At 30.5% G+C, this 26,998-nt stretch overlaps 5 protein-coding genes across 5 annotated transcripts; 3 read left to right on the top strand and 2 right to left on the bottom strand.

The window, feature by feature from the left end:
- The first annotated feature begins 876 nt into the window (after window positions 1-876).
- LOC137812420 (probable WRKY transcription factor 51) lies at window positions 877-2,319 on the top strand. Its single transcript, XM_068614386.1, has 3 exons — window positions 877-1,221; window positions 1,401-1,547; window positions 1,829-2,319. The coding sequence occupies exons 1-3, from the start codon at window positions 986-988 to the stop codon at window positions 2,007-2,009; spliced, it is 564 nt and encodes a 187-aa protein (XP_068470487.1). The 5' UTR covers window positions 877-985; the 3' UTR covers window positions 2,010-2,319.
- Window positions 2,320-7,084: 4,765 nt separating this feature from the next.
- Window positions 7,085-11,700, top strand: LOC137812419 (small GTPase LIP1). The gene is made up of 7 exons (XM_068614385.1): window positions 7,085-7,565; window positions 8,806-8,897; window positions 8,993-9,134; window positions 9,623-9,927; window positions 10,722-10,775; window positions 10,858-10,982; window positions 11,296-11,700. Exons 1-7 carry the CDS (start codon window positions 7,475-7,477, stop codon window positions 11,489-11,491), a joined length of 1,005 nt encoding a protein of 334 aa, XP_068470486.1. The 5' UTR covers window positions 7,085-7,474; the 3' UTR covers window positions 11,492-11,700.
- Window positions 11,701-16,255: 4,555 nt separating this feature from the next.
- Window positions 16,256-19,465, top strand: LOC137812418 (uncharacterized). Its single transcript, XM_068614383.1, has 3 exons — window positions 16,256-16,429; window positions 17,462-17,701; window positions 19,308-19,465. Exons 1-3 carry the CDS (start codon window positions 16,412-16,414, stop codon window positions 19,353-19,355), a joined length of 306 nt encoding a protein of 101 aa, XP_068470484.1. The 5' UTR covers window positions 16,256-16,411; the 3' UTR covers window positions 19,356-19,465.
- Window positions 19,466-21,250: 1,785 nt separating this feature from the next.
- Window positions 21,251-22,762, bottom strand: LOC137812417 (large ribosomal subunit protein eL6-like). The gene is made up of 4 exons (XM_068614382.1): window positions 22,454-22,762; window positions 22,175-22,281; window positions 21,618-21,799; window positions 21,251-21,531 (listed from the first exon to the last, which is right to left on the bottom strand). Exons 1-4 carry the CDS (start codon window positions 22,708-22,710, stop codon window positions 21,376-21,378), a joined length of 702 nt encoding a protein of 233 aa, XP_068470483.1. The 5' UTR covers window positions 22,711-22,762; the 3' UTR covers window positions 21,251-21,375.
- Window positions 22,763-23,548: 786 nt separating this feature from the next.
- Window positions 23,549-26,248, bottom strand: LOC137812416 (pentatricopeptide repeat-containing protein At4g39530). The gene has a single exon (XM_068614381.1). It carries the CDS (start codon window positions 26,143-26,145, stop codon window positions 23,605-23,607), a length of 2,541 nt encoding a protein of 846 aa, XP_068470482.1. The 5' UTR covers window positions 26,146-26,248; the 3' UTR covers window positions 23,549-23,604.
- Window positions 26,249-26,998: the final 750 nt, after the last annotated feature.

Raw genomic sequence — 26,998 nt, 5'->3', positions numbered from 1 at the left:
CTCAGCAACCAGAGGAGTCTGAACTTCAAAAAAACGTAGAGAAAAATCCAATAAATTTTCTCATACTCCCAAAAAATACCTCCAGAAATAGCAATATTATTATGTTCTTAATGATAGAATTTATTTTGAGAAAAGACGAGAAATAAAATTCGAAAAGAAAATTGGAAGGAGGTGTTAGAGAGACTTTCATATAAGTAAAAACAAAAGGAAAGAAGAAAAATAAAAGAAGACTGATGCCATGGTCTTAGGTACACACAAAATCAAGGTTTAAATCTCATCACACGAGTTATCCCATCTAATAAAGTAAGCATCACTCACGGTGACATAACTGTAGTTTCTTTTTGGTTAATCCAAGATCATCATTTTTGTTCTCTTTAGCGAACCTAAACATATCAAAGAATCTTTCTCCAGCCGCCACAAGCCCACAACTTTCTATATATATGCTGTCGTGGTTAAGCTAATAACGTTGGATTTTATGATAAGACCATGAAACCGCAAGACCAAACTGCTAATTAATTAATTAATAATTAGGGTAAAATCCATCATGTCTCTTGGTGGCTTTTATTTATTAATTTATCATCACGATAAAAAAAATAAAAATTTAGAGGGTTGATATTTTAATAATCATATAATATATTACAACTTTAAAAATTTAAGTTGATGTATTTGAATTTACAGTTTTCAAAATAATATTTAAAAAAACTAAATAATAGGATTGAATAAAGCATAGTGGGTTTTTGGCAATGACGTCATGGAATGAGATGAGAGTGGTGTAACATGAATGAAAGAGGAACCTTCATTGCATCATCTAGGAAAGAGTTGGGAAAGTTGGTTCCTAGAAAAGCATAATAAGGAAAACCATGATTACATCCTTCTAGATATCATTTTTTAATCATATAAAAACACCATATTTTAACTCTCACTCTTATAAAATGCTCTTTCTTTTCATTCAACTACTACTACTGCTGCTACTACACTTTTAGGAATGGATTTCTTCTACTTTGGAAACCCTCACCCTTCTCATGATCATCTTCACAACATGCCACCATCTTCCCCTGAGATCGCACTCTCTGATTACCTCCTTCTCGATGATTTCCTTGATCATCATCATGGACACTCTCCATCATCACAAAGCACTGAATCATCGGAAAAAACCACTTTCACTGATGCCACTCATGGATTCACCACTGGTGCAACCTCTAAGAACAACAACAACAACATGCAAGTGCCTTCTCTCTCTCTTTCTCTTTCATATATTTTATTATATATAGAGAGTTGCATGTGTGTGTATAGTGCAATGAATATTATATATATTTTTTTGGACCATTTGAAAGAGAGAAGAATGGTTGATATGTGAATAACATAACACAACACTAATTGTGCTGAATAATGTTATGCAGAAAGTGCAAGAACGAGATCAGTGAAAGCAAAGCAAGGTTGGGTCCAAGAATCGCGTTTAGAACTAAATCTGAGCTTGAGATCATGGATGATGGATACAAGTGGAGGAAGTATGGTAAGAAGTCCGTGAAGAGCAATCCCAATCTAAGGTAAAAACAAATACTTATAGTGTCATAAACTAAATTACTCCTTTGCACTTTGTACTTTTTATAAGCAGAGACAAAACAAAAAACCATTACAAAGAACAAGTTTAGGTAGAATTAGAAATTCAGATTCAATGAAAGTTTGAAATCTAAACCAATTATTCTGTTTCATAGCACTGAGCATCATTTAAATCATGAGTTTCATGTATTATGCCAAATGGGACTGAACAGTGTAAGACAGTTGCACAATTTTTGTACTAAGGAATTGCTTTGATTAATGATGGCAGGAACTACTACAAATGTTCAAGTGGAGGATGCAGTGTGAAGAAAAGGGTGGAAAGGGACAGAGAGGATTCCAGCTATGTGATAACAACTTATGAAGGTGTGCACAATCATGAGAGCCCTTTTACCACATACTACAGCCCCATCTCCTTCTTACATTCTGATGATTCTACAAGTTCTAAATGACACCAACTGCAACCCCTTTTGCTCCTTTCCATCACCAACTCTAGCTTATGTGCCCAGAAGAGGTTTCAAGATCCCTTCATGCAGGGGAAGCTATGTATCATACCATGGTGTAATAGGTTGGAGAGAGTTTGTACTCAGATCTTGGAACTTTGTTCTGAATTCTACACCTTTTTTTGCACTTTGTTTCAGAGGAGTTTGGTTTCTCACTTAGTTCAAAGTCAACCTTTGTTAGTTCATATGACAAGGAACATTAATGTGTAACTTTGTTCAAATCTTAAAAGCAAGCAAGTATCTTGTATTAGGATTAAAATATCTCTTATGCTTCATAACAAAGTTTTTTGCTTATTCAAATAAATCGTAAAAGGTAACACTACTACAAAATTATAAATTATTATGAAATAAAAACTAATTTTAGAGACTAAATTTAATTAATTGTTATATTAATTAAATTAAATATTATTTTAGATACTAAAAAAAATTAATTTTTAAATTAGTTTTTATTATTTTGATTTTTAAATTAGTTTTTATTATTGATAAATAGTTTTAAATTATTATCTAATTAGCTATCAAGAGTTTAACTACCAGTTATTTAGATTCTAAAATTGGTAGCAAAAATCGTGATAACTAATTAGATACTAATTTATAAACTATTTATCAATAATATAAACTATTTTAGACACATACAAATTTTATTCTCTAAAATAGTATTTAATTTAGTCAATATAACAATTAATTAGTACGTAAAATTAATTTTTATTTAATCATTTCTGTAAATGAGAAACTAAATAGTTTGTGCTTTAAATGGTTTTACCCGGATCAATTGAATGAATTGAAATTTAAGAGTGTTAGGAGGAAAACAAAATGTCCCTAAAAATATGAATGCAATTAATATATAAAGTATAATGTTTTTGTTTTAAAACACTTGTAAATTTAGACAATGATACCAGTTTTATCCACTGAACACCTAAAACAATATTATTTTATTATACTATAATATTTAATTTTAAAGACGTTATAAAATGGTTGTTTTTTACCGTTAAAGTGTCAAAGAAATTTTATTTGTCTAGTAATACTCTCATCCCTTTCTTTTTTTTATATATAGAAATTATATTTTAAAGAAGATAATTATCCTACTACTAAACTAAAGGTTCTCTTATAAAAAAATTTAAATACTTTATAATATTGATAAATAGTTTTTAAATTGATATCTAATTAGTTACCAATGTTTTAAATCAATAATAGAAACTAATTTAGAAATCAATAATTTTTTTAGTTTTTAAAATAAACTTTAATTTAGTCACTATAACAACTAATTATTTTTTGTCTCTACAAATAATTTTTATTTAATGATTTTTTGTAGTGTACATCAAATATTGGATGAGAGTCATCATTTTGACAGATATTAGTATTACCTAAAGAGGTAACACCTTCTAACATGGATGAATGTATTTTACTTTTATGACTACTACGTAATAACATAAATGAAATGTTTTATATCTTCAATTATCAATCTCCATTGGTGCAGGAGGACAAGAAAACAATGAACATGGGCAACATTTTTCCTCCATAAAATATATTGTAGTTTAGGTTATTTTCTTGTTTAGCTAATTTTAGGTTAGATTAGACTTTTTTTTTAGTGAAATTTTAGTTAAATATTATATATTGTATTGAGAATTTTATATATTTTAGGTTTTGGTTTGAGGCCAAAATCAAATGTATTTTTTTATAAAAAGTCCAAAATTTTTGTTCACCAATGCGCGGTTCGACATAAATTTTGGATGTTTGCCCTCTTAATCTTGTACAGTGGGTTAAATAGATAAATACATTGTGTGATGAAAAAGAAATAAAGGTTTTCGACAATAAATTGAGGTGAGGAGTCACTCATACTCAATAAAATGTTTAAAAAAAATCTCTCATAAATGTTTGTTGGATGAAAGTTGTAGTAGAGTATGATAAATTATTAGAGAAAACCAAATATGACAAATTAGTTTTGTGAAGTCAAATTTAACATTAGTATTACAAAAATAGTTTGTTGATATATTTTTTTTGAGAATGACATGCCTAGTCTTTAATAAATTATGTAAAATCTCATATTACTTATAGTATTTGGTATGATTAAATCATATTATGATTGCATTTTAATAAGAAGCTGATGATTCTACATATTTTAGAATTGAAGAAAATTTGTAGATTATTCAATATGTTTTATCACTACAAGAAAATCATGAAATAAAAACCAATTTTTAGATATCAAAATAATTAGTTGCAATAGTAACTAAATTAAAGAACATTTTAAAAACTAAAAAAAAAATGGTTTCTAAATTAGTTTCTATTATTGTTAAATAGTTTCTAAATTGATATCTAATTAACAATCAAGTTTTTTCTACCAAATTTAGAAACTAAATAATTGGTAATTAAAACATTGGTTGCTAATTACATACCAATTTAGAAACTATTTAACAATAATATAAACTAATTTAGAAATCAATTTTTTTTTTAGTTTTTAAAATGATCTCTAATTTAGTTACTACTGCAACTAATTATTTTGGTATCTAAAAATTGGTTTCTATTTCATGATTTTCTTATAATGTAGATTATATTCTTCTAAAATTGAAAAAAAAATGTGTAAATGAATTCTATATGTTTTAAGAGATTTTAAATTTTCAAAATTGACATCAATTTTAGAAATATAGGAACCTATTAAATTAACAGGGTTATTGAGAAGCCTTTTTAAACTGGCTTGAGAAAAAAAAGTAGTCTTTTGAACTAAAAGTTAATGTAATTATATTAATGTGATATCTACATTAAAAAATGATTTTCGTAACATATTAACTTTAAATAAAGAGGTAAGGAAGAAAGTAGTGGGAAAACTATGAATCAAGTTCATACTTTATTTCGTTACAGCTAATAAATTAAGAATTGTTTAAGGTAGTCGAAAAGTGCACGTTGAAGGTGAATGCGATGTAACAACACAAGCTAATGGGGGTGGCTTTGCTGGTTTGACTTTGACACAACACAAGAGAAACTTCTTGTTGGGATCATAAAAACTCTATTCTTGCAATCTTATATTTTTCAAACTACACACTTGCATTTTGTTTATATGTTTTTATCACTCTAATAACTTTACTATGTAACAAAAGATGTGACAATACAAGTGTTTTGGAGAAGTTTTTATGTAAAATTTTAAAACTTATTATATTTAAGATTTTTTTTTTGTGATTCACAAGTTATTATTATTATTATTATTAGTGTTTAAGATCACACATCAATTAAAAATCAGAACATTTTATAGTATATAAGTGAGTGAAAGTCTTACAGTTGATTTTTAAAGTTGAGTTAGTATTAAAATTCATTTCTTATTTGGTATTAAAGTTATTTAAAATCTATCATAACAATAGTGTGTTTGACTTAACGGATCATCCACTATCGGATCACCCATAAATATATATATATATATATTCTCATCCTCAAGTTGGGGGTTTCAACATGATGTGAGTGTTTTGAAGATTTCACATCGATTAAAGATAAAAACATCTCATAATATATAAGTGAGTGCAAAACTTACCTTATTATATAGTTTTGTATACTTAAATTAGACTTAAAGTTTCATCCTTAATAATATGAATGCATTTATTAGTTTTTAGTAAAACTACTTATTATTACCCTAACTAATTATGAACTCTTATAATTTCTTATAATTAAGTAAGAGTCTAAATAAATTGATTAAAACCAAGTTTTACAATATTTGAGATTTTTTTCAAATATAAAAGTTGATTTTTCCTCTTTCCTATTTATTCAATAAAATAGGGGTATTTTTAAATGTGTGTCATTAATTATTTTGTGAGAGGACTGAAACATAATAGATATTTTCGTCAAAATACAATTTTTTTTTAAAAGTGAAGAAAGGAGTTTAATAGAGGTCTGGGGAGTCCCAATAGCAATAGTCTAAAAGGGCTTCCCTAAATATGTTTTGGGCTTACCTTGGCCTTATTATCTTTTCTTGCTGTTGTCATCCCTTGTGCAAAAAAGAAATTACCACCTTTTCTAATTTTTATAGTATTAATGTTTAGACAATGCATTTTTTTTATTAATACAATACTTATAATTAAATTAATTAAAATATTAATAATTATTTAATTCTAAAGTAATATTTAGATAAACCAAGTATGTATATGTGCATGTTAAATTAGTTAAAATATTTGGTGGGTAAGTTAGTAAAAAAAAAGTAGATTAAAATATTTGTATAACTAAAACAAAGTAATTATCTCTTAATCTTAACAGAAATTCAATTAAAAAAAGTTGATCATCTGACTAAACTAGACTTAAAAAATTTAATAAAAATAAAAACAATTGGATTTATTCTAACTTCATGTTTATATATATTTTTAATTTATATAAGTGTGAATAAAAAATGAATAAATTTATTACAGTCTAATATACTCAATCAAGTCACCCGAAGGTACTCTATAATAAAAATGAGGTTAGATAAACAAAATGCCACGTGTAATGTCATGTATGATATTTTTGTTCAAATTACTTTCCTTTAAGAAATACATACCAAATATAACAGAACTTAACATTTTTTTTTTCCTCCAATACCATTTTTTATTTATTTTTCCTTTGTGTTATTTCCTTATTCACGGACATAATTAAAATAACTATTATTTTTGGCAATTTACCATTCACTATCGTTTTGTCTAATTTTTTTTCCTCATTACTAAGATGAATAATTTTTTTTAATGGTAATGATGATACTAAAATATCATATATATTTCGCTATTTTATTAATTGAAAGTAATATTTTCAACATCTATTAAAAAAGTTACTTTATATATTTAGGGACGATATTTTTTTTTCATCCGCAAATAACATTTGTCCCCATAATTATTTTATTTAAAAAAATCATAATTTAATTCCATTCAATTACACTCACATATTTTTATGTATACTTGCTTAAGAAACGAAGTTTAACAATATTATTTTTCCTAAAGTTTATAAATTAAAAAAAAAAAAACAGTTTAATAAAAAATTTGGGTTGAAGAAATTAAAGAACATTTTAATTACCGAGATGACGTGCTCTTGCATCGCGTGGTTTACACGAATGAGTAGCGAGATTGTATGATTACAATGAATCGTTCGTCTCTTTCACCTTTCCGCCACCATCGCGTCCCAAAAAAACAGAGCCATTTTGAAGACACTGCACACCACAGACACACACCGCAAATCCATCATCCTCACCCCAATCCCTTTCCCTTTCACTGTCTCCCAAAATCCTTAGATCCATCGTCGATTCGCGTTTCTTGCTTTTCTTTTCGTTTCCTCCGAGATACGCGACGCCGGAGCGAAAACTTCTCGCTCCGATCCCGGCGTGATTCTCACGTGACATGGGTTTTGGAACTTGATGAGCGCACGTGCGTGTGGTGGTGAAGACGTGTTTTGAGATAATCGTCGGTGAAGAGGGAATCATGTTCTGGAGGGACCGTGAGAGGGAGAACAAAGAGTTGAACGGTGGGGTCCTATGTGGCCAGGTCAGAGTGCTCGTTGTTGGTGATTCGGGTTCGTGTTTCTGATACCAGTTTTGTTTTCTTCTAATTTTGTAGAATAAAACTTGTTTATACTCTAAAGTACACTACTAGGCTGTGTTCACTGTTGTTGATTTCATTTACAATTGTATGTGGTAATCTTATTGCACTGGCATTTAAGATTTTAGGATCAGTGCTGCTTTTTTTGAAAAAACAATTATGATGGGGAGTTTTGTGATTGTGTGGTTAGTTGATTCGGTGTGGGAGGGTACACTGTTAGGATCCGTTGTGATTTTGTGATATTTCTGTGGAAACATTGAAACAAGGAGTGAGAAATGTTATCATGGTGATGGTGGCATAGTTATTATAACACTCAATGGGAGCTTCAAGAGTGATGTTAATGATTTTAGCTTCAAGGTTTTAAGTTGTGGCTGTGGGTTCTTGTTTCATTGGATCTTTGATGTTGTAGTTGCAATCGTGGTCATGGAGACCCTGAATACCTTGAAGCTTCAACCGAAATTGCAGTTGTCGACAGTTTTCTGAAACCTTGTTAAGTCAGGTGTCTAGGTTGTAGATGTTCAATTTGAAATGGGCTGGATGATTGATATTTCGTTTTGGTATGTGGTTTAGAGAATTCATTTAGGTAGGGCTGCTTTAAGAGAATTGGGTTCTTAACGTCAACTCTGGGCAAAAGGAAATAAAAATCTAATATTGCTTAATAGGTCGAGGAAATAATTCTGGCTTAGTATTCTGTTAGATCTGGTTCAGACTTAGAATCTAGAGGTAGAAATGGAAATTTTTATTGAAGGAGAAGATTATATTGTACGGTGGAAAACAATCGGAAGGAGAGTCCAGATTTTCCCCTTTTAATCAACTAACTTCCCCAAAATGTGCCCTCTCCCCCTACCTTCTCCTCGTCATTCTATTATTCAATTCCCCCTCCCTGTAACTAGATCAGTTAGGTAGTTATGCCTAATTGCTATACCTAGCAAGCCTAACATAGACTTTCTTAATGGTGATATTGTTGACAAAAATCATTTCTACTGTTAAGCTGTTGTTTATGTTGTCATATAGTAGCCATATACTTTGGAAAGTATCCAAGCATATGATGCCTTTCTGAAGCTTTTTGGAAAACCTATGGGTTGCATTAGTTAATATTACAGCAGCAAGCACATCAAAATCTCTCTTTAGTCACCCCTGATATGGTTCCCTACTGTACTGTTTCGTCGATATTATAGTTGCACATTTGTCATATTTTCTCATCCTCCTTGCAGGTGTTGGGAAGACTTCGTTAGTAAACCTGATTATAAAAGGTTCTCCAATTGCTCGCCCTCCTCAAACAATTGGTTGTGCAGTTGATGTGAAAGTAATTACCCCCTATCCTTCTATGGTTTAGACGAGTAATACATTATTTCTGTACACAAAGGGAAGTCTTTACCAAATTTTTATTTCTTTTTCCAGCATACTACTTATGGAAATTCAGGCAGCTCTTCTAGTAGCCTAAAAGGTGACTCTGAGAGAGATTTCTTCGTTGAACTGTGGGATGTATCAGGACATGAGCGCTACAAAGATTGTCGGTCTCTTTTTTATTCACAGGTTAATGGTGAGTTAAAAAAAATCCATTATTTTAGTTTTCTAAAATATATAGTACCTTACATTGCACAGAGGTAGTTGTATAGGTTCAATCTTATTATGTGTCAATCTACAAAATGACAGGTCAATATTTGTGACCAAGGGGGAAAGGAAATAAGGAAGAGGACTTCCATTTTTATTTCAGTCATTAAGTATCCTTGGCTTCTCTTTTTAAAGCCTTGCATGCTGAAAAATAAAAGAATTTTGATATAGAACACATAGCAATAATGTTCTAAATCTTCTACAAGAAATCTTACAGATTTAGCTGTCTAAAGTCCAAACTTCATTGATTTGCAAAATAGCCCAATTACCACTATCTGGATAATGGCATGAGTCTCTTGATGACAATTGGGTATTCTGGAAGTCTTGACAAATAAAATTAGTAACAGTTAGTGAATATTTGAAAGTTGGCTCTCTGATAATTTAGAATTTGAAACTTTGTTTGGACTTCATTTGCAGGTGTAATTTTTGTTCACGATCTTTCACAGAGAAGAACAAAGACTAGCTTGCAGAAGTGGGCAGCTGAGATTGCTGAAACTGGGACATTTTCAGCTCCTTTGGGATCAGGTGGCCCTAGTGGCCTTCCTGTTCCATATATTATTATTGGTAACAAAGCTGATATTGCTGCACAAGAGGGTACAAGAGGAAGCAGTGGGAATCTTGTTGATGTTGCACGCCAATGGGTTGAGAAGCAGGGTTTGCTTCCGTCCAGTGAGGAGCTTCCTTTGACTGAGAGTTTTCCTGGTAGTGGGGGCCTTGTTGCTGTAGGTGTCTCAACTAAAATATTTATCGGTTTTACAAGTTGGTTTTCGCCACTTTCAATGTTTGAGATAGTATGTTACCCTTATGTTAACTAGTATGTTGTATTCAGATAGATTTTAATAAATCTGACGTTAATGCTAATTACAACGGAATTTCAACTACTAGCAAGTAGCAATTTAAAATTTTAGTTGTTTTGTATTTTAAAGCTAGCCACTGCTGTTTTTCGAACATATTACATGTGTTTTAAACATGAATAATTTATACTTGTTTTTTGTGACAATATCACTGCATATGCATTGAGTGGGATGGGATTTATGAGAACCACAAAAAAAGCTTCTCCTCACTGATCCTTTTCAAAATTCAGAACAAGTTTATATTACATCTGGATCCTTTATGGATGCATTGAAACTGCACATTTCACTTTGGTGCCACCATCTGGATTAAAAATAGATTTTTCTGTTTCCATCCGTTTTCAAATTGAGAGGCTAATCATTAAACATTTTATCTTTTTAACTAATCTTAAAGGTTATCAATGTATATTTTTTGAGCCACTCACTAAGAATAATGAATTTAGCTCAGCCATTGCCTACTGTGCCGGGTTAGGAAAATGTTAGACTGGAGATGCTATGTTTTCTGAGAATCTTTATTTCTCATTTTGATATTCTAAACCGAAATACTGTCTATATCTGCTAACAATTGATGCATAGACTTGCCCAGATTTTGCATTCTGTTGAATAGTTGCTATCCAATTCATTCTTCTTGTAATGGTTGTGGATTTTATGTTGGATGTCTACAGGCTGCAAAAGAAGCAAGGTATGACAAGGAGGCTGTGGTGAAATTTTTCCGCATGGTCAGTACGGACTTCGATCTCTGTCTTTATAAATTTTAATTTATGGGTTGCCATCTAAGTTTTCTGGTACATCTCCTTTCAGTTGATCAGGAGAAGATATTTCTCAGATGAAATACCTTCACCAGCATGGTCCATTCCTTCTGTTCAGAGACCAGCTCAGCGTATAGATGAAAATTTCATAGAAGATGATCAGTCCTATAATAAAAGGTATGCTGATGTGCTTTTATCATCACCACCATGACGGCAGGTTTTTTGGCTGAAAGATGTCTTCTTGATCATATTTTTCATCTATGGAAAGACGACTAATAGTGCAATTTTGGGTTTGCCTCGGGGTGAAAATTTGCGGATCATTGTGTTGAAAACTATGCACAGATCCTAGGTAGTTTTTTGGTGATGGAATTATATAATACAAATACACGTTTATTCATTAGCAATAACTGAGTACAGGCACATGTGTGTGTTTGCCCATTTCCTAGCTTGTTTAGGGCCACTCCTTACAAATTTCATTGTTTGATTGCAGTCTAAGCAATGATCCTTTCAAGTACAACACGCTTCCCCCACTTCCAGCACAACGCAATCTAACACCGCCCCCCACACTCTATCCTCAACAGCCAGTTTCGGTGTCGGAAAACTATAGTTTCCCTAGATATTCCTTGTCAGGCACCTCAGAAATCAGTGCTGTGGCCAGAACAAAGCGATCAGATATTAATGTCTGAAGATTTATTTGTGTATTTTTGGTAATTAGTCATTGCTAATACATGATGTATTCTTGCATGGAACGAAGTTATATACATGTTTAAATTCTTTGTTCCCATTGTAACTTCTCAATTGATTCATTCGTTTTTAAGAGGCTTTCTCAGTCCACAGAGGAGCTCATTGTCCAAAGTTTGCGGAGAATTTAAATTATATATGCTCCATTCTTTCATATCAACAGTATTACCTCTCCAAATTCCACGTATTCCACTTCAATATAACCGTTGAATGATCTTATGACGTAAAATACAGTTTGAGTGAGGGTAAAGTCAAGCCGAACACTTTTCAAGGAAATTTATTAAATGGTTGAAGATAGATAGTAATAGTCTTCACTATATTTCAACAATACCCAGTGAAGTTATTGTAATTATTCCAAATTAAAAAAATTGAATAATTGTCAAATTGAGATTCTGGGGTAAAATATGTTTGTCGTATAAATGTTCTTGACAAATTTTCATATCAGTACAATAGCAGAAAAATTGAATGGTTTTCATACTGTAGATTTTTTTTTAAAGTGTTAACCAATTCCGTTGACTGGACCATTAACAACCTAGTACATAATTAAAGCGAAATGATAATTATTTATTTGAAATATTTTCACTTTGTATACATCAGCAGGTCTTGATTATTTTCGTTTTTATTACAAAAACATTTTATGTTTTTTATTTTACTACTTTGCTAAAATTTGATCAGTCTAGATTAATCATGTTTTGGTCTGTTTATGGAATTCTTTTATTAGTAACTTTTCTATTAGTAATTTGAATTTAAAAATTGGTAAGAAATATGGTCCATGAAATGATATCCTTCGTCCCAGGCTTTTGTTATTTTAAAAAACTAAATAACAAAGACTGATAAACATAAACAGGCTAAATAAATTTGTCTTCAACTAATATCTTTTTCGTGGTTTTAGTCGTTAGATTTTTTATTTTTATTTTAATGAAGAATTTTACCAAGTAATTTTTAGAAGATAAAAATTGTTAAAAAAAATATCAGTAAATATAATAAAATATTATTGAATATCAAAAGTTGTCCGCAATTATTTGTGTTGATATTAAGAATTTTTTGAATTTTGAAAGATTCAAGTATGAAGGTGGAGCAGTTGCTACATGCAAGATAGAAGCACCACGTAGAAGAATAGAACGTGTTCAACGTAGAGAGATCTGAAGCTTCTAACTACCAAATATACCTTTCATTCTTCTCCAACAATCTCTTACTGCTCCATTACCATGGTTCATTTCACCATAACCATTCTATTCTTTCTTCTTTTCTGCGCCTTCTTTCAATTTCAACCTGCAACACTTGATGAAGTTGCTGCCCAAAATGATGCTCAAAAGCCACTTCTTTCCAAGGTCTTCATGGATACTGTTTCTCTCCTCAGAAAGTCCCACAAAAACTCCTGGAACAAAATCAAAACTGCCATAAATGATCTGCAAATGCACTTTTCTCCCCCAAATTTGGAGTAAGTTAAGATCTTCTTACTCTTACAACAAACCTTTTTCTTACAGTTCCTGCATTCTTGATTATCATCAAATGGGAGAATAAAAGCACATCCTTTTATTTATATAGATTGAATAAATATGAATAAAACTTTCACAGACCAAAAACAAAAAAAATTGTATTTAAATATTTATTTATTTATTAATTTATGATTCATATTTCCATGTTGTGTATCTTCCCAGTTTCAGGAGTGGGGGAGAGGTAAGAGAAGATATGAAAGGAACTTTAAAAGCAGCAGTTCAGAAGAGTTTAGAAAGAAGCAAAGAAACATTTGAGGAAAGTGCTGAAACAGCAGCAAAAGCAGTTGAAACAAAAATTCACAAGACAGCAGAAAATAAGATGCATAAGGACACAGCTTATGACTCTGAACATGAATCTAAAACAGAACTTTAATCTTTTTTTCTTTTATGGGTTGAAATTGTATTGCTGTTGGTTTAGGATATGGCAAAAATCTATGTTCTTTGTTTGCACTATTCCCCATTTTGGTCCAATGAGAAAAGAAGAAGAAAACTAATTGCAAAGCATGTCAAATGCTGAATGAACAATAGATGGTAATTTCATACAAGGTCCATTCCTCTATTCCCATGGCACTTTTATTGCTTTAAGACAAATTTATAAATTATATTTGATTTTAGGTTTACGATAATTATTGTAAAAACTAATTAACTTATCATATACATAATAAATTGATGTAATTGAAATATAGTGTACAACTATTTAGATTTCTAGTGTATGCATTAAAATTTCTTATTTAATTAATAAAATGAAACTTTTGAAGTGAATAAAAAAAAAGTAACACTTAATTATAATTTGCTTAAGTATTTTTGTACTTCATTATTTATAATAGTTTTCTTCGATAGAGGGAAAAAGCTCAATCAAAGTAATTTTATAATTACTTTTTGTTAAGAAAAAGCTTATTTTTAGGTTCACTAAATATATATTCAATAAATTAACATATTTCAAAGTTCATTTAACCTTTTTTTAAAATAAAAATCCCCGAAAAATAAAATAAAAATAATATCTTTCAAATAATAAATTCATCCAGATATTTTTAGTAAGTAACACCAAAAAGTTATCATGTTAATGTGCGGGTATTTTTAAATTTAAGTAATAACAAAGACCAAACAAAAAAAAACAAAAATCAAAAAAAAAAAAAATCAAAAATCAAAAAATCAAAAAAAAAAATAAAAAAAAAAAAATATATATATATATATATATATATATATATATATATATATATATATATATATAATTGTCACATTGTTCATCAGACCAACAATACCACATTTATTATATTCGATATTTTTTTATTAACACTTGTAAGAGATAAAACTAAGAAAGAAAAATAATTAAGTTTTTTTCATTTGTAATCTTGTTACCATCACGTATAACTCACAAATAATATTAAAAAAAATTATTTGAGTCGTTAGACCATGTCCAATACAGAAGTAGTGTGTCATTATGATATTATTTTACTAGTTTTATTTCAATATAAATATTTTATAAATTTTTATTTTAATAATTTTTTTATAAATTATATTCAAATATCATTAATATTATTATGATTACATGAATAATTATAAAATTAAAAAATAATTTCTTTTATCATCCATAGTTTTATTATATACTTTTATTACGTTCTCATCACATCATTATAATTTTAGTTTCATATAATTCTTAATTTTCATTTTAGCTTTTTATTTCTTCCATGATCTTAGTTCTATTCTAAACAATTCGCAAGTTGGTTCAATATTAAAGTTTGCATACGTTTATTTTTTATATTTATATTTAAATTAATTACATTATTTGTTATAATTCATGGAGTAACTAATACGTTAGTTTAAAGTTAAATTATATTAAAATAAATAAATAAATAATGCAAGATTGATTATTAAATTAAAATTATGAATGATCTAAAATATGAAGACTAAAATAAAATTAAAATTAAAATATATAATTAGCCTTTTTTATTTTATTTTCAACCAAAATATATAATCCATTGAAGTTTTAATATCAACATCAAGCTCAAATTTTAAATAAGTGGAGTCAAAAGCCCGATAGAAGGCTGACTTATTTTTTATTTATTTTCTCAGTTTTGATTATTGGATGATAGAGACTTTTCTATGTATTAACTGTTCAACAAAAGAATGAATCAAAAAAAATAAAATTATTCAACAAAAGGATTAAATCCTATTTAATAGTCAAATATGATTATTTGAATCAAAGTCATGGGCCGATAACTTGTTTATTATTTTTTTTAGTAACAGATATCATATTCAACTGTTGTTGAAAAATTGAAATATTGAAATTCATTCTCCAGGACAAATATAATAAATAACTAAAGAACTAAAAATACCTAGAAAGAGTAAAATGCATAAAATAAATTGATGTGGTATACTATTTTAATACGTTTTTTACTACTTCCTAATAATTTAAAATTGTACTTCTTTTTGTAAATTTATTTATTTAAGACTCAATTACACATATATCATTATTACTACTTCCTATTAACTATTATTATTTTACTACTTTGTTTTACTACTTCCTATTAAATATTATTATTTTTTTAAGAATTTTATCATCAATTTTATATTATCATTTGACCATCAGGTTTTATTTTTTTTAAATTTATTGGTATATTAAATTGTGATAAAAATAAAAAATAAAACAAAATATGTCAAGAAAATATTTTAAAAAATGATGACAAAAGAATTTATTTAACAAATAATTGACAAATCCTGTCAATTTTTTGAAAATTAAAAACTTTAATGATAAAATCACAAGGTAAAATTTGCAAAATAATAATAGTTAAGTGATAAGATGTGCATTAAATTTATTTAATAATTTTATTTAAGGATTTTGTAATTTTTAACTAATTTCAAGTTGGTTATCATAAATTTTGACCATTTTAATTAAGTTTATTCAACATTTTTATATTTATTGGGGATGGTTACAAAGATGATAGTACTCTAAGGTGGTGAGAACACTAGTGAGTTTGAAATCTTTTTATATGACTAATATTCTAGTTAATCTGAGATGGAAGGGTATAAATTGTAAAGTATGAAAGAGTGTGGTGTTAATAAATATGTTAATCCAAGTTTTTTAAACATTAATGTATATAAATGAAGGAATGAGATGATTATTAATCTTATTTATGGAATGTAGAGTTACAAGATAGCACACCTTGAAATGTGTTGTTCTTTTAAAATTAAAGAGTTTGAAGTGACATTAATTACGATAAAGAGAAAAGTAATTTATTGAGACCAAGTCAGACACGTAGAGAGAACAGATTGCACCAAAATCTAACCAATTAGCAATGCACCAAAAGACTTAACACACCACCACCTATTACTTCCAAACCCCATTTCCAGATCTCAACAACACTCATGGACCGTCGTAAAGAGGTTTTTCTTTTCTCTCTTTCTCCAAACTCTTCTTCTTCTTCTTCATATTATTAATTTATTTGCTTCATTAAAATAACCTAATCCTTCTTCAGTCGAATGGATTGTTTCTCTCTATTGTTTGCGTCAATGTCATATTCACTGAATCACGAATCTGGCTATTCAATTGCATGCTGCTTGTTGAGTTGAACCACAAGAAGCAGAAACCGAGAGATTGTGATTGTATGAAAACTTACTGTTGTCTGGTTAAATAGCTTAGAGATAGGATTTGATTAGATAACTCGCTGCTTAACATACAGAGGACGAAGATCTTGAATACAGATACACCTGTTTACCTGTTGCTGCTGGAATTATTCTGATTTTAATCTCAGAACTGCATGTTTTCGCCGTTTCCGAAATCCTTGTTTTCTTTGTCTTCTCGTTTTGTATTTAATTTTCGTGATTAAGTTATAGCTCCTACTCAACATGCATCTGCAGAGATTGTTGTTGTATTTCTTCGCTTTGATTCTTTCTTGTTTTCTCTGATTTTTTTAAACGGAAACACGACTACTGTGACTCATTCGCTTCCCTTTCCAGCTCAGCCTAACGAATCGTTTCGGTTTTATTTTTAATCCTAATGGATCCGGATCACCTGTGGTTAGTTTGTTACAGGTTGCTTTTTTGGGTTTTACTGTTGCATTTTCTTTTTTTTATTGTTTCATGTGAACTTTTTTCTTTTTAAAAGGACGAAGATTCTCTACGGTTAATTTTTTTAAAGAAATTTGTCTTTATTAGCCTATAGGATCCTTGATTGCTTTGAAACGATGATTGAGAGTCTCACAGTCGTATAAGTAAACACAACAAACCCCTTTCTAAAGCTGAGAAATAGTCAAATTCTTCACTACAATATGTGATAACGTACCTTCATATCCAACTCTGTTTTTTTTATCAGTTTTTGAGTATGGTTAATGGTATTAAGCATTAAGTTGGTTACAAATATGATCGGTTTATTGTTATTCTTATTAGCTGACTTTGTTGTAAATGTTGTGAACATAGAAAAATGGTGCTTGGCTATCAGTGCCACAATTTGGGGATTGGGACCAGAAGGGGCAAGTGCCAGACTACTCTCTTGATTTCTCAAAGATCAGGGAAACTAGGAAGCAGAACAAGACAAATATTTCTAGGGCAAGTCTTGGTAACGAAGAAGAGTTTGTGGATTCAACCTCGAGCAGCGTAAACACTGGGCACAGCAGTGACCACTCCCAACCTCAATACCATCAATCCGTTCCTCCAACTGTAAGATTACCCACAAGTTTCCCTGTTATTTGTTTTATTTTTTTAAAAGGATCAATTTAATTGTTAAAATAAATCTAAAATATAGTATTTGAAGAGTTTTTTTACCTAAATAATTTTATTTTAAAAATGGACTAATTTTCTGTAGAAATGAGAAATCAGGTTAGTTTTTTGGAATCTCTCCCTACATTCTTTTCCGAAATTTATAAGTGTATTTTGGAAGGAAAAAGTTCAGAACAAATTTTTTATAATAAAATTTTTGGAACATGTAATACGTTCTGGAATAGGAATTAGATGGGGTCTTTTTGGTCTTTTTACTCATTTGATGGGGTGCGTCCTGAACCAGATTTCTGTTGTGTTTTTTATCTAGCCCACGCTGAAATTGGGCCGATTTCTAAAGAATGTTATTTTTGTTCTAGTCCATCAAATAATTTCTTCTTCATGCACTTTCATACATAATTTAGAAAATGTTTTTTATTCATAAGTGTTCTTTATATTTATAAATTCGTAAAAACATTTCGTATTATATAATCTAAAAAAGTTAATATCATATCAAGAATAATATCATATAACTTATATAACTTATGTAATTCAGAAGTTAATCATAAAATATTTTAAAATTACATCATTTTTAAACTAATTATTATTCTAGAAAAGTATTATGTAAAATATTAAAGAAAGATAGAAGTGCAGAAAAGTATTATGTAAAATATTAAAGAAATATATTTTTATAAATATATAGAAGTGCAGGAATAAGCATTTGGTGTAATGATGGCGATTTGCCGGCCCTGAACCACTTTAGTACTTTTAATTTTAAAGTCACAATTATTCTTTCACAGTTAAATATTTTGTTTACATAAAATTTTATATTTTTCAAAACACTATAACTCTTCAAAAATAAATATTTTATTTTAATAATCTTATTTATAATCACATTTGTTAAATTATCCTTATGTTTTCTACCAAATTTATTATATTAATTATTTTGAAAATATTTTTTCAAAGTTTATTTTTCTTAAATGATCAGAATTTGGTTTTTCGAGAATATGAGGTCTCTATAAAAAAAAGTCAAGAAAAAAGGAGATAAGTCCCATGGGAAAATTAATATGATATAGGAAAGAAAAATATTGCTTTATAAATATAATAACAGTTGTATTGCTCCATTTCGTTAAGTGAAAGTTTTCCGCTATTTTTTATAAAAGTAAAAGCTATGTCATTTATTCTTTTTATCAATGTTTTCTATAACATTCTTAGCACATGCATCAATCAATTTATGAAAGAATGCTGTTATGAAAAAATTACAAAAAATATAACTCAAAATATAATTGAAGAGTTTTTTGATGAACATATATATTTTAAGTAATATTATTCCAACTCATTTTTCGTACATCACAATTTCATAATCTCTTTTTAAATTTTATTACTTTGCCTATCTTATTAAAAATCTATAAAAGAATATGGTAAAAAAGAAAAGAAAACAAAAGAATGTCCATTGTGAAGTTTTAAATAGAACTTTACTGCAGATCAGATTCATTCTCTAGATAGATTTGTGTAACAATGTCATATATGTATGCCACACATTATTTATTTTATCTATTTTCCCTTACAGGCCAGAAAGAGCTTCCTCAGCTACTTCAATTGTTGTGTGAAAGCCTAATATTTATTTGAGAGCAATTGTTTTATGAAGATTCTGGATAGGAACAGTTATGCTTTGTTCATTTCATGATCTCTTGTTTTGAAAACAAATCTTTCTTTCTCAGTTCTTAATCTTCCTGTCGTGATTATGCACTCTGCTAGATGCTATAGTAGATCAAAATTTGGTTAATTCCAACTAAGAGAAGGATTAATTAAACGGCACTCGTTACCAAAAAAACAGTAAGCTAGCTCTGATGATTTTATTCATTCTGTAGCTGATTAAATACAAATTAGGTCACTTATGTGGTCTCCTTCCAAATTAATGTTATCCTCAAAAACACACACTTGCATATATTTAATTATTAAGCAAGTGTAGACCAATATCTCAATATTCTTTCTACAATTCGGTATGGGATTAGCTTCTAGTTTTGTTTTAATCATGCACTGATAATATTTATGTAAAAAAAAATCACGTTAACCCTTAAGTAGAATTTCGGTTTTTTGACCATGATGAGGTTATTTTTTTTGGTTTTTACCAAAATGGATCCGTTTAAAAAAAATTACAAATTTAGGCGGCACAACTTCATACGTAGAAATCGTTCCAATTAGACACGACTTCTGCCCTGTCATACTGAGTGTCAACTTGGCACGACTTCTGCCCCGTCATATTGAAGTCGTGCCAGCTTGACACGACTTCTGCCACGTCATTTTTTTTAAAATTTTATTGTTTATATATTGGATAGTAAGTTATGTAATATTAAAAATTAATTTGATACATAATTTTCTAAGAATGTTAGTTTTAAGGAACAAAAAATTGGATAATCGTAATGTAATACAATAACTTGATTATTTGATTAATTAAAAAATGAAGAAAATTGTTATTGAATTTGGAAATAAATAGATAAATGAAAAATTATTATATTTGAAAAATAAATAGAGAATTATTGTTGTGAATTTGTAAAATAAATAGTTTGAGAAGTAATGATTGTACAGAACACGTAATGATGAGAAGAAATTAATTTGTAACATTACATAACTTACTACCCAATATATAAACAATAAAATTAAAAATAAAATAAAAAAAAATTATGACGTGGCAGAAGTCGTGCCAAGTTGGCACGACTTTAATATGACAGGACAAAAGTTGTACCAAGTTAGCACGACTTTAGTATGACATGACAGAAACCGTGCCTAATTGGGACGACTCCTACATATGAAATCGTCCTAATTAGGCATGACTTCCCTAAATTTGTAATTTTTTTTCCCTAAATTTGTAATTTTTTTTAAACGGACTTCATTCATCATGTTAAAAAAACCTAGAATTTCCCTATGAACTAAGTTTTTCCAACATGGGATTAGATACGAATTTAAAAGTTTTTTATTGAGATCGAGTCACAATAATTCATTTATCTATTATCCGTCTACAAGGAAATTTATTTAACATTACAAAATTATAAAAAAAATAATAATCAAATTCGTCCCTTTAATTTTATTGATGTCGAGTGATTCATTCATTGTTTTTCAAAATTGTAAATATGAAATAGATTAAAATTAATTTAAGCACTTTTTTGCATCTAATTCTTAAATTAAATCTTCAAAAATATTTTTAAAATTTGTTTTGCCAAAAATTATTTGCAATATTTCCAAAATATTACTTTTAGATGGATTATCCACCCGTGAAAAATTTGTACTCACATTAAAACTAAATTTTATTAAATGAATTAAATTTGTATCTAAAATGCAAAATAAAATTGAACTTGTGATCCCAATTCTTTTACCAACTATTACCCACCTCAAGAGGACTATGATTAAAGTTGAATATTTTAACTCTAGTCGTCTTCGTTCTCAATCTATAAGCACATATCTGCGTGTTATATCTGATTCCAGTATTCTTCATCTGACATTCTAAGACGGAAGAACCACAATATAATATCTAAAATTCATATAAAAATTGTCTGTTGACCAAAATATGTTGAATGCAAATTAGTACGCTAGCATCAATGCAAAAAAGGTACGAAAAACAAAACATCCCCTCTCTTCCTCTAAAAGACCAGCTCGTGAGGTTTCACACCAGCCTTTAGGGAAAACCTAGCACCCAGATAAGATTTCAAGTCCGGAACACTCTCGATTGCCTTTACCAATGCAGAGTCCACAGTTTTCTGGTCATCTTTCTTCTGCTGGGGCAACACACTCTTTTCCTGCATTAGTGTAAAAAGTGATCAATCCACAGAGGCAAGTAAGAACAACATAGGAAGCAACAAAATAAGAAAATTAACAGTCCCACCTCCTTCTCTGCCTCAAAAAACTCGCCCTCTCCCTTCTTCTTCTTTTGTTGGGACTCCTTTGAAAAGTATTTGTCATCAAATTTGTCCACATTAACAGCAGAAACATCTACTTTGGTTGATGTGGCAATAACATATGACTGGTTGACACGCCTCAATGGAACTCCGTTGATCTTGAAAGGACCTAAACGCAAGTAACAAACATAAGCCAGAGCAGAAATGGGTGAAGAACAGAATACATTCCAAAAAGCCCGAGTCAATTGCTATTCAAATTTCAGATCAATGCCAAAAGCCAATGTCAAACTAAGCACTACACCATATACCTAACAACCGCACACACAAGAATCGAAGGAAAAGCTAAAGCAACATCATAGAAGACAGCTTTCCAGGTTGAAAAAGTAAGCACCTCACGCAATAACGAAGTGGTAACATTTACAAATCAATTATCATGAACTAAAATACAAATTCAATTGATGTTTGCAACAATTGCAACTTCACAAACATGGAGAAAGCGCGGACATGGAAAAAGCCAGCAAAGATATTTGATAACAAAACTCACCAGTTACAAGAAGCAACCCGGAAGGAAGCTGCTTCAAAAACACTACCCTCTTTCCCTTAAATCTACCGGCAAGAAGAATCAACACTGTCCCAGGGGTAACGCTAGCCCTGAAACGATTCCAACACAAATCCACGCCATAAGATCCACATAAAAATAATAGTAAAACAGAGGAATTTAATTACAAAATGATGAAAAATAAATTGAAATCAATAAAAACTAAACTAAATTAATGAAAAAACACAAAATGTATGTGTATATGAATGATTACTCCTAATGTACCTGAGCTTGGTGATTTTGGGTTTGTGCTTGTTGAGAAGGGGTTTCTTGACATCATCAGCAGGGTAAAATTTGGGAGGTTTTTGAGCGGGAGTTTCAGGTTTGGGAGTAGGATCGTGGCGAGGGAAAACGCCGCCGTTTTTAGCCTTGATAGCCCAAATACCCCTCTTGTGGTACATTTGTGATCTCGAGTACTTTCCAATGCCCCTTATCAATTCAGGGTTTCTGCTAACCTTACGCGTTATCTGCTTCGGCGCCATTGCTGTTACCTTCGACCAACACAAACCCTAACTTCGCCTCATGTCGCAGAAGAGATCAAGTATTTATATTCTCCTTGAAACTATCTAATGGGCTTTCACTGGACCCAAACATTAAAGAAATAATATTTCTTTCTGCACCCCATGTTTTATTCCTTCTTCTCCATGGGGTGTGTAAAAGACAAAATCCAGAAAATTATGCAATTTGAAAAACACTCTCGATTTTCAGATTGCAAAATTCAGAAAGTTTCTAAGAGTGAAAAATCTAGAGAGAAAAAAAAAAGCTTTAAACTTGATGGTCAAAATAGAAATTTTCGTATTTATTTATTTATGGGTGCAAAAAAAAACTCTTATTTCATGTTTGCTAGTTCTAGTAAGTCCAAGTCTGGTCCAGTAAAAAAAAAAACATTAACAGTATTACAGTAAAGATAATCTTTTGTAATTAACATGACAACATCAGAAAAATACATTAAATTTAACTTGGAGATTTTATATTTTGTCAAACTTGGATCCTCTTTGGCTGCCATTTTCACATGCCTATCTCGGCGTTCATCTTTTGTTAATTCCTCTAAATTTTTGTCTTCATTTACCCTTTCTATCTTCATTCCTTTTTTGTCCTTTTATTCAGCCACTTTTGTATTTTTTTTTTTGTAGAGATACAAGAACAGGAGACATTCCATATTGATGATGTCTTAGTTTAAAGGTTTACTCAAATCTCTCACAATTAACCAAAACCTTATTTTCCAATTTACACGGATCAAAAAATTAACCTTGTTAAAAAATGTCTTCAGGGTGAAAACAGCTTGGCTAACGAAGTAGCAAGCAATGTTCACACTTTCAATTTATGAACAACTTAAAAGGCTTAGCTTAGTTGTAATTTTATCAGCTTGATTAATCTCAATTATCAATAAAAAATGTGGCAGTGTTAGGCACATGACCAAAGCCTTTGATCTGAAGAATCAAATTGTCTAAAACTAAAGATATAAGTGTAGAGTCACGATGGGCTGTGTCTCTGGCAATGAATCTGTGAACTTCATTATTCACTTCAATCCAACTCCAACCTGGTTCTTTCACTACCCTGCACATGTCCATTTTCTCTCTCACCCTTCTGACATTTGTCCACATACCTTTCGATGCAAAAATATTTGAAAGTAATATATATGATCCACTATCAGTTGGATCACACGAAATTGCCATCTCAGCAGCATATGTTCCCAGTTCCACATAACCTGAAACTCTACATGCACTGAGCAAGCTCCTCCACACTACTGCTGCTGGTTTTATAGGCATTTTCTCAATAAATTCCTTGGCTTCATATATTTTACCAGCCCGGCCCAAGAGAGAAACCATGCAAGCATAATGATCAATCCCTGGTTCAATTCCAAACTGGGACATTGATTCAAAGTGGTGAAATCCAAGGTCTAGAAGTCCAGCATGGCTACATGCTGATAGTACACCTACATAGGTGACATAATTTGGCTTTGCTCCCTCCATGATCAAGTCTTCGAACACTTCAAGAGCTTTTGCCGCCTCTCCATGGTGGGCATATGTTGAAATCATGGAATTCCAACAGGCAATGTCTCTTTGATTTGTGGAAATGAAAGTTTTGTGAGACTCTTCAATGCTTCCACACTTGGCATACATATCAACCAGGGAATTTGTGACAAAGGAGTCATCATAAAGACCCATTTTTATCACTTGGTTGTGAAATTGCTGGCCGTGTCGAAGACTCGCCATGTTACTTGCTGCTGTGATTACTGCAGCAAAAGTGAATTCATTGGGTTTTAGCCTTGAAATCTGTAGATCTTTGTACAGTTTGAGAGACTCTTCATTTTCAGATTGTTGGCTGTATCCAGAAAACATTGCATTCCATACTACAATGTCTTTGTCATATACCTCCTCAAAAACTAGTCTTGCATCCCCAACACATGAGCATTTTGAATAAACATCAATTAGAGCACTGCCAGCAAAATTGTCTAAAGAAGCCCCATATTTAGTAATCAGGCAATGGATTTGGCTACTGAGTTCCAGGAGAAATAAGGATGCAGATAGCCCAAGAAGGCTAACAAACGTTAAGAGAGTTGGTGGTGATAAACTTAGCCTCATTTCGTGAAAAAGATCCAATGCTTCAACTAGCATGTTGTGTCTCGAGTATCCTTCAATCATTGCATTGTAGGATACTACATTTATAGCAGCCACAAGGTCGAAGACTTTTCTAGCATTAGTCAAGGAATCACATTTGGCATACATGTCAATCACACCATTTTTCACAAAATCATCATTATCAATATTGACCTTGATAGCATAGGCATGCACTTGTCTTCCCTTTTCTTGGGCCTGGAGTGTACCACATGAATTGAGAACACTAGTGCAAGCAAATGCATCAGGCTTCAAACCCTCTCTAATCATTTCAACAAACAGGTCCATGGCATACCCATGGAATGAATTTTGCATGCACCCGGCAATCATTGTGGTCCATGAAACAACATCTTTATCCACCAGTTGATCGAATAACTTCCGACCTGTCTTCACTTTGTGACATTTCAAATACAAATCTATAATTCCATTAACCACTGAAACATCAATGTCAAAGCCCCTCCGTAACACATACCCATGAATTTGCCTCCCGCCTTCAAGAAACTCGAGCATCGAACAAGCACTTAAAACGCTGGAAATCACATATCTGTCTGGATAAACATCACCCTCCCTCATTTGGTAGAATAGCTTCAAGGATACTTCACTTCTTCCAAATTTTGCATACCCTGCTATAATTGCAGTCCACGTGACAGTGGTTTTAACTTTTAGGCCATCAAAAATCAACCTTGCATCATCAACACAACCATGCTTGGCGTAAAAATCAATCAAAGATGTACCCACATACACATCCTGAACAAACCCACCCTTAACAATAAAACCATGCACCAGCAGAGCCTGACTGAGACTACCCAATTGTGTACAAGCTTTAATAACACTGGCTAAAATGTACTCATTTGGGTCCTCACTGCAACTTCTCCTGAACCGGCAGAACAATACCAATGCTTCTACACTGTAACCATGTCGAGTGTACATAGAAACCATGGAGGACCAACTAACCAGATTCCTATTAGGCATAGTATCGAACAGCTTCTGTGCATCACTTAGATTGTTCAGTTTTGAATATGCATGCAAGAGAGTGTTAACAAGGAAGACATCATGTTGGTGAAAACCTAATACCACAATGTGGGCATGGATTTTCTTAAAGTAATGAGAAGTAGGAACATTTGGGAACGGAAACTGCAACAAGTTGGCCAATTCACGACCAATTTTCCGTTGTTTAAGGATTGCAGAACCTTGTGGTTGAAGAAAATGAGGTGACAGAGTGGACAAATTCAAAGTTTTGCTCACTTTGATTTTGTTAAGGAAATTTAAATGGGATCCTAGTCTGTGATGGCTTCGCATAGTGGATGAATCCTCATAAAGATTCGGTGCATTCTCTTACATAAGTATCACCATTCATTTTATGAAGAAGATTCAAAATTTTGCATGGCTCATTCAAGAGTTTCAAAAGCATTTTTTTTCTTTATTTCTTTTTCTAATAGTTTCTTTGTTTTAGAAAATATTTACAGCTATCAAATACGGTATTTCATGCACAAGATAAACCAATATTGTTGCCAACTTTAAAAACATAATTTAACTTAAATTTTTTGTTCTTACAATGAATTTAAGATTTCAATAAATATAAAATTCGTGAATTTTAAATTGTATTGAACTTAGAGCAATGGATTAAAAAATGTATTTCTTATAAGTGGTTTAATATTTATAGGTTAAAATTAAGAAATGTGATGATTTTTTACATTACAAAAAAGGAGTTATAATACTTTTTATTTTACTCGTTTTCATTTTTACTTTACAATAAATGTATAAGTGCAGATTAATTAAATGTTAAATGAAATAAATGTATAATGGAAAAAGCATCTTAAAGATAATCTATAAACCAAAAATAAAATGAAACTACCAACCTTTTTTCATCAATTATCAATGGCATGAAACTACCAACATTTTTTTATTTAAGTGATAGTGGTTTGAATTAATCCGAAGTTTCAAAGACATACTTCAATTAATATCAATTTAGACATAAATTAAATTATGTGGAAAGAATGATTCACCTTATATAAATTTGAGATCATGACGATATTAATTATTTATATTGTAATTATTATTTAATTGCTTTTATTCCCTTAGCGGTTGTCGGTTATAAAAACAATCACATCCGTTTATTTCTTTTTTTAAAAGGGGCTTCCGCTTCCTTTGT

This window comes from Phaseolus vulgaris, chromosome 2 (genome assembly GCF_000499845.2).
Source record: "Phaseolus vulgaris cultivar G19833 chromosome 2, P. vulgaris v2.0, whole genome shotgun sequence".
Lineage (NCBI taxonomy): Eukaryota > Viridiplantae > Streptophyta > Magnoliopsida > Fabales > Fabaceae > Phaseolus > Phaseolus vulgaris.
This window is presented reverse-complemented; position numbering and strand designations above follow the sequence as displayed.

Coding starts and splice junctions, on each gene's coding strand:
- LOC137812420 (XM_068614386.1), top strand. CDS start 986: ATGGATTTCTTCTACTTTGGAAACCCTCACCCTTCTCATGATCATCTT. Junction 1,222..1,400: donor AAGAACAACAACAACAACAT/GCAAGTGCCTTC, acceptor AATGTTATGCAG/AAAGTGCAAGAACGAGATCA. Junction 1,548..1,828: donor AAGAGCAATCCCAATCTAAG/GTAAAAACAAAT, acceptor TAATGATGGCAG/GAACTACTACAAATGTTCAA.
- LOC137812419 (XM_068614385.1), top strand. CDS start 7,475: ATGTTCTGGAGGGACCGTGAGAGGGAGAACAAAGAGTTGAACGGTGGG. Junction 8,898..8,992: donor GTTGTGCAGTTGATGTGAAA/GTAATTACCCCC, acceptor TTCTTTTTCCAG/CATACTACTTATGGAAATTC. Junction 10,776..10,857: donor TGGTGAAATTTTTCCGCATG/GTCAGTACGGAC, acceptor ATCTCCTTTCAG/TTGATCAGGAGAAGATATTT.
- LOC137812418 (XM_068614383.1), top strand. Junction 17,702..19,307: donor ATCAATCCGTTCCTCCAACT/GTAAGATTACCC, acceptor TTTCCCTTACAG/GCCAGAAAGAGCTTCCTCAG.
- LOC137812417 (XM_068614382.1), bottom strand. CDS start 22,710: ATGGCGCCGAAGCAGATAACGCGTAAGGTTAGCAGAAACCCTGAATTG. Junction 22,282..22,453: donor CCCAAAATCACCAAGCTCAG/GTACATTAGGAG, acceptor GAATCGTTTCAG/GGCTAGCGTTACCCCTGGGA. Junction 21,800..22,174: donor CGGGTTGCTTCTTGTAACTG/GTGAGTTTTGTT, acceptor ACTTGCGTTTAG/GTCCTTTCAAGATCAACGGA.
- LOC137812416 (XM_068614381.1), bottom strand. CDS start 26,145: ATGCGAAGCCATCACAGACTAGGATCCCATTTAAATTTCCTTAACAAA.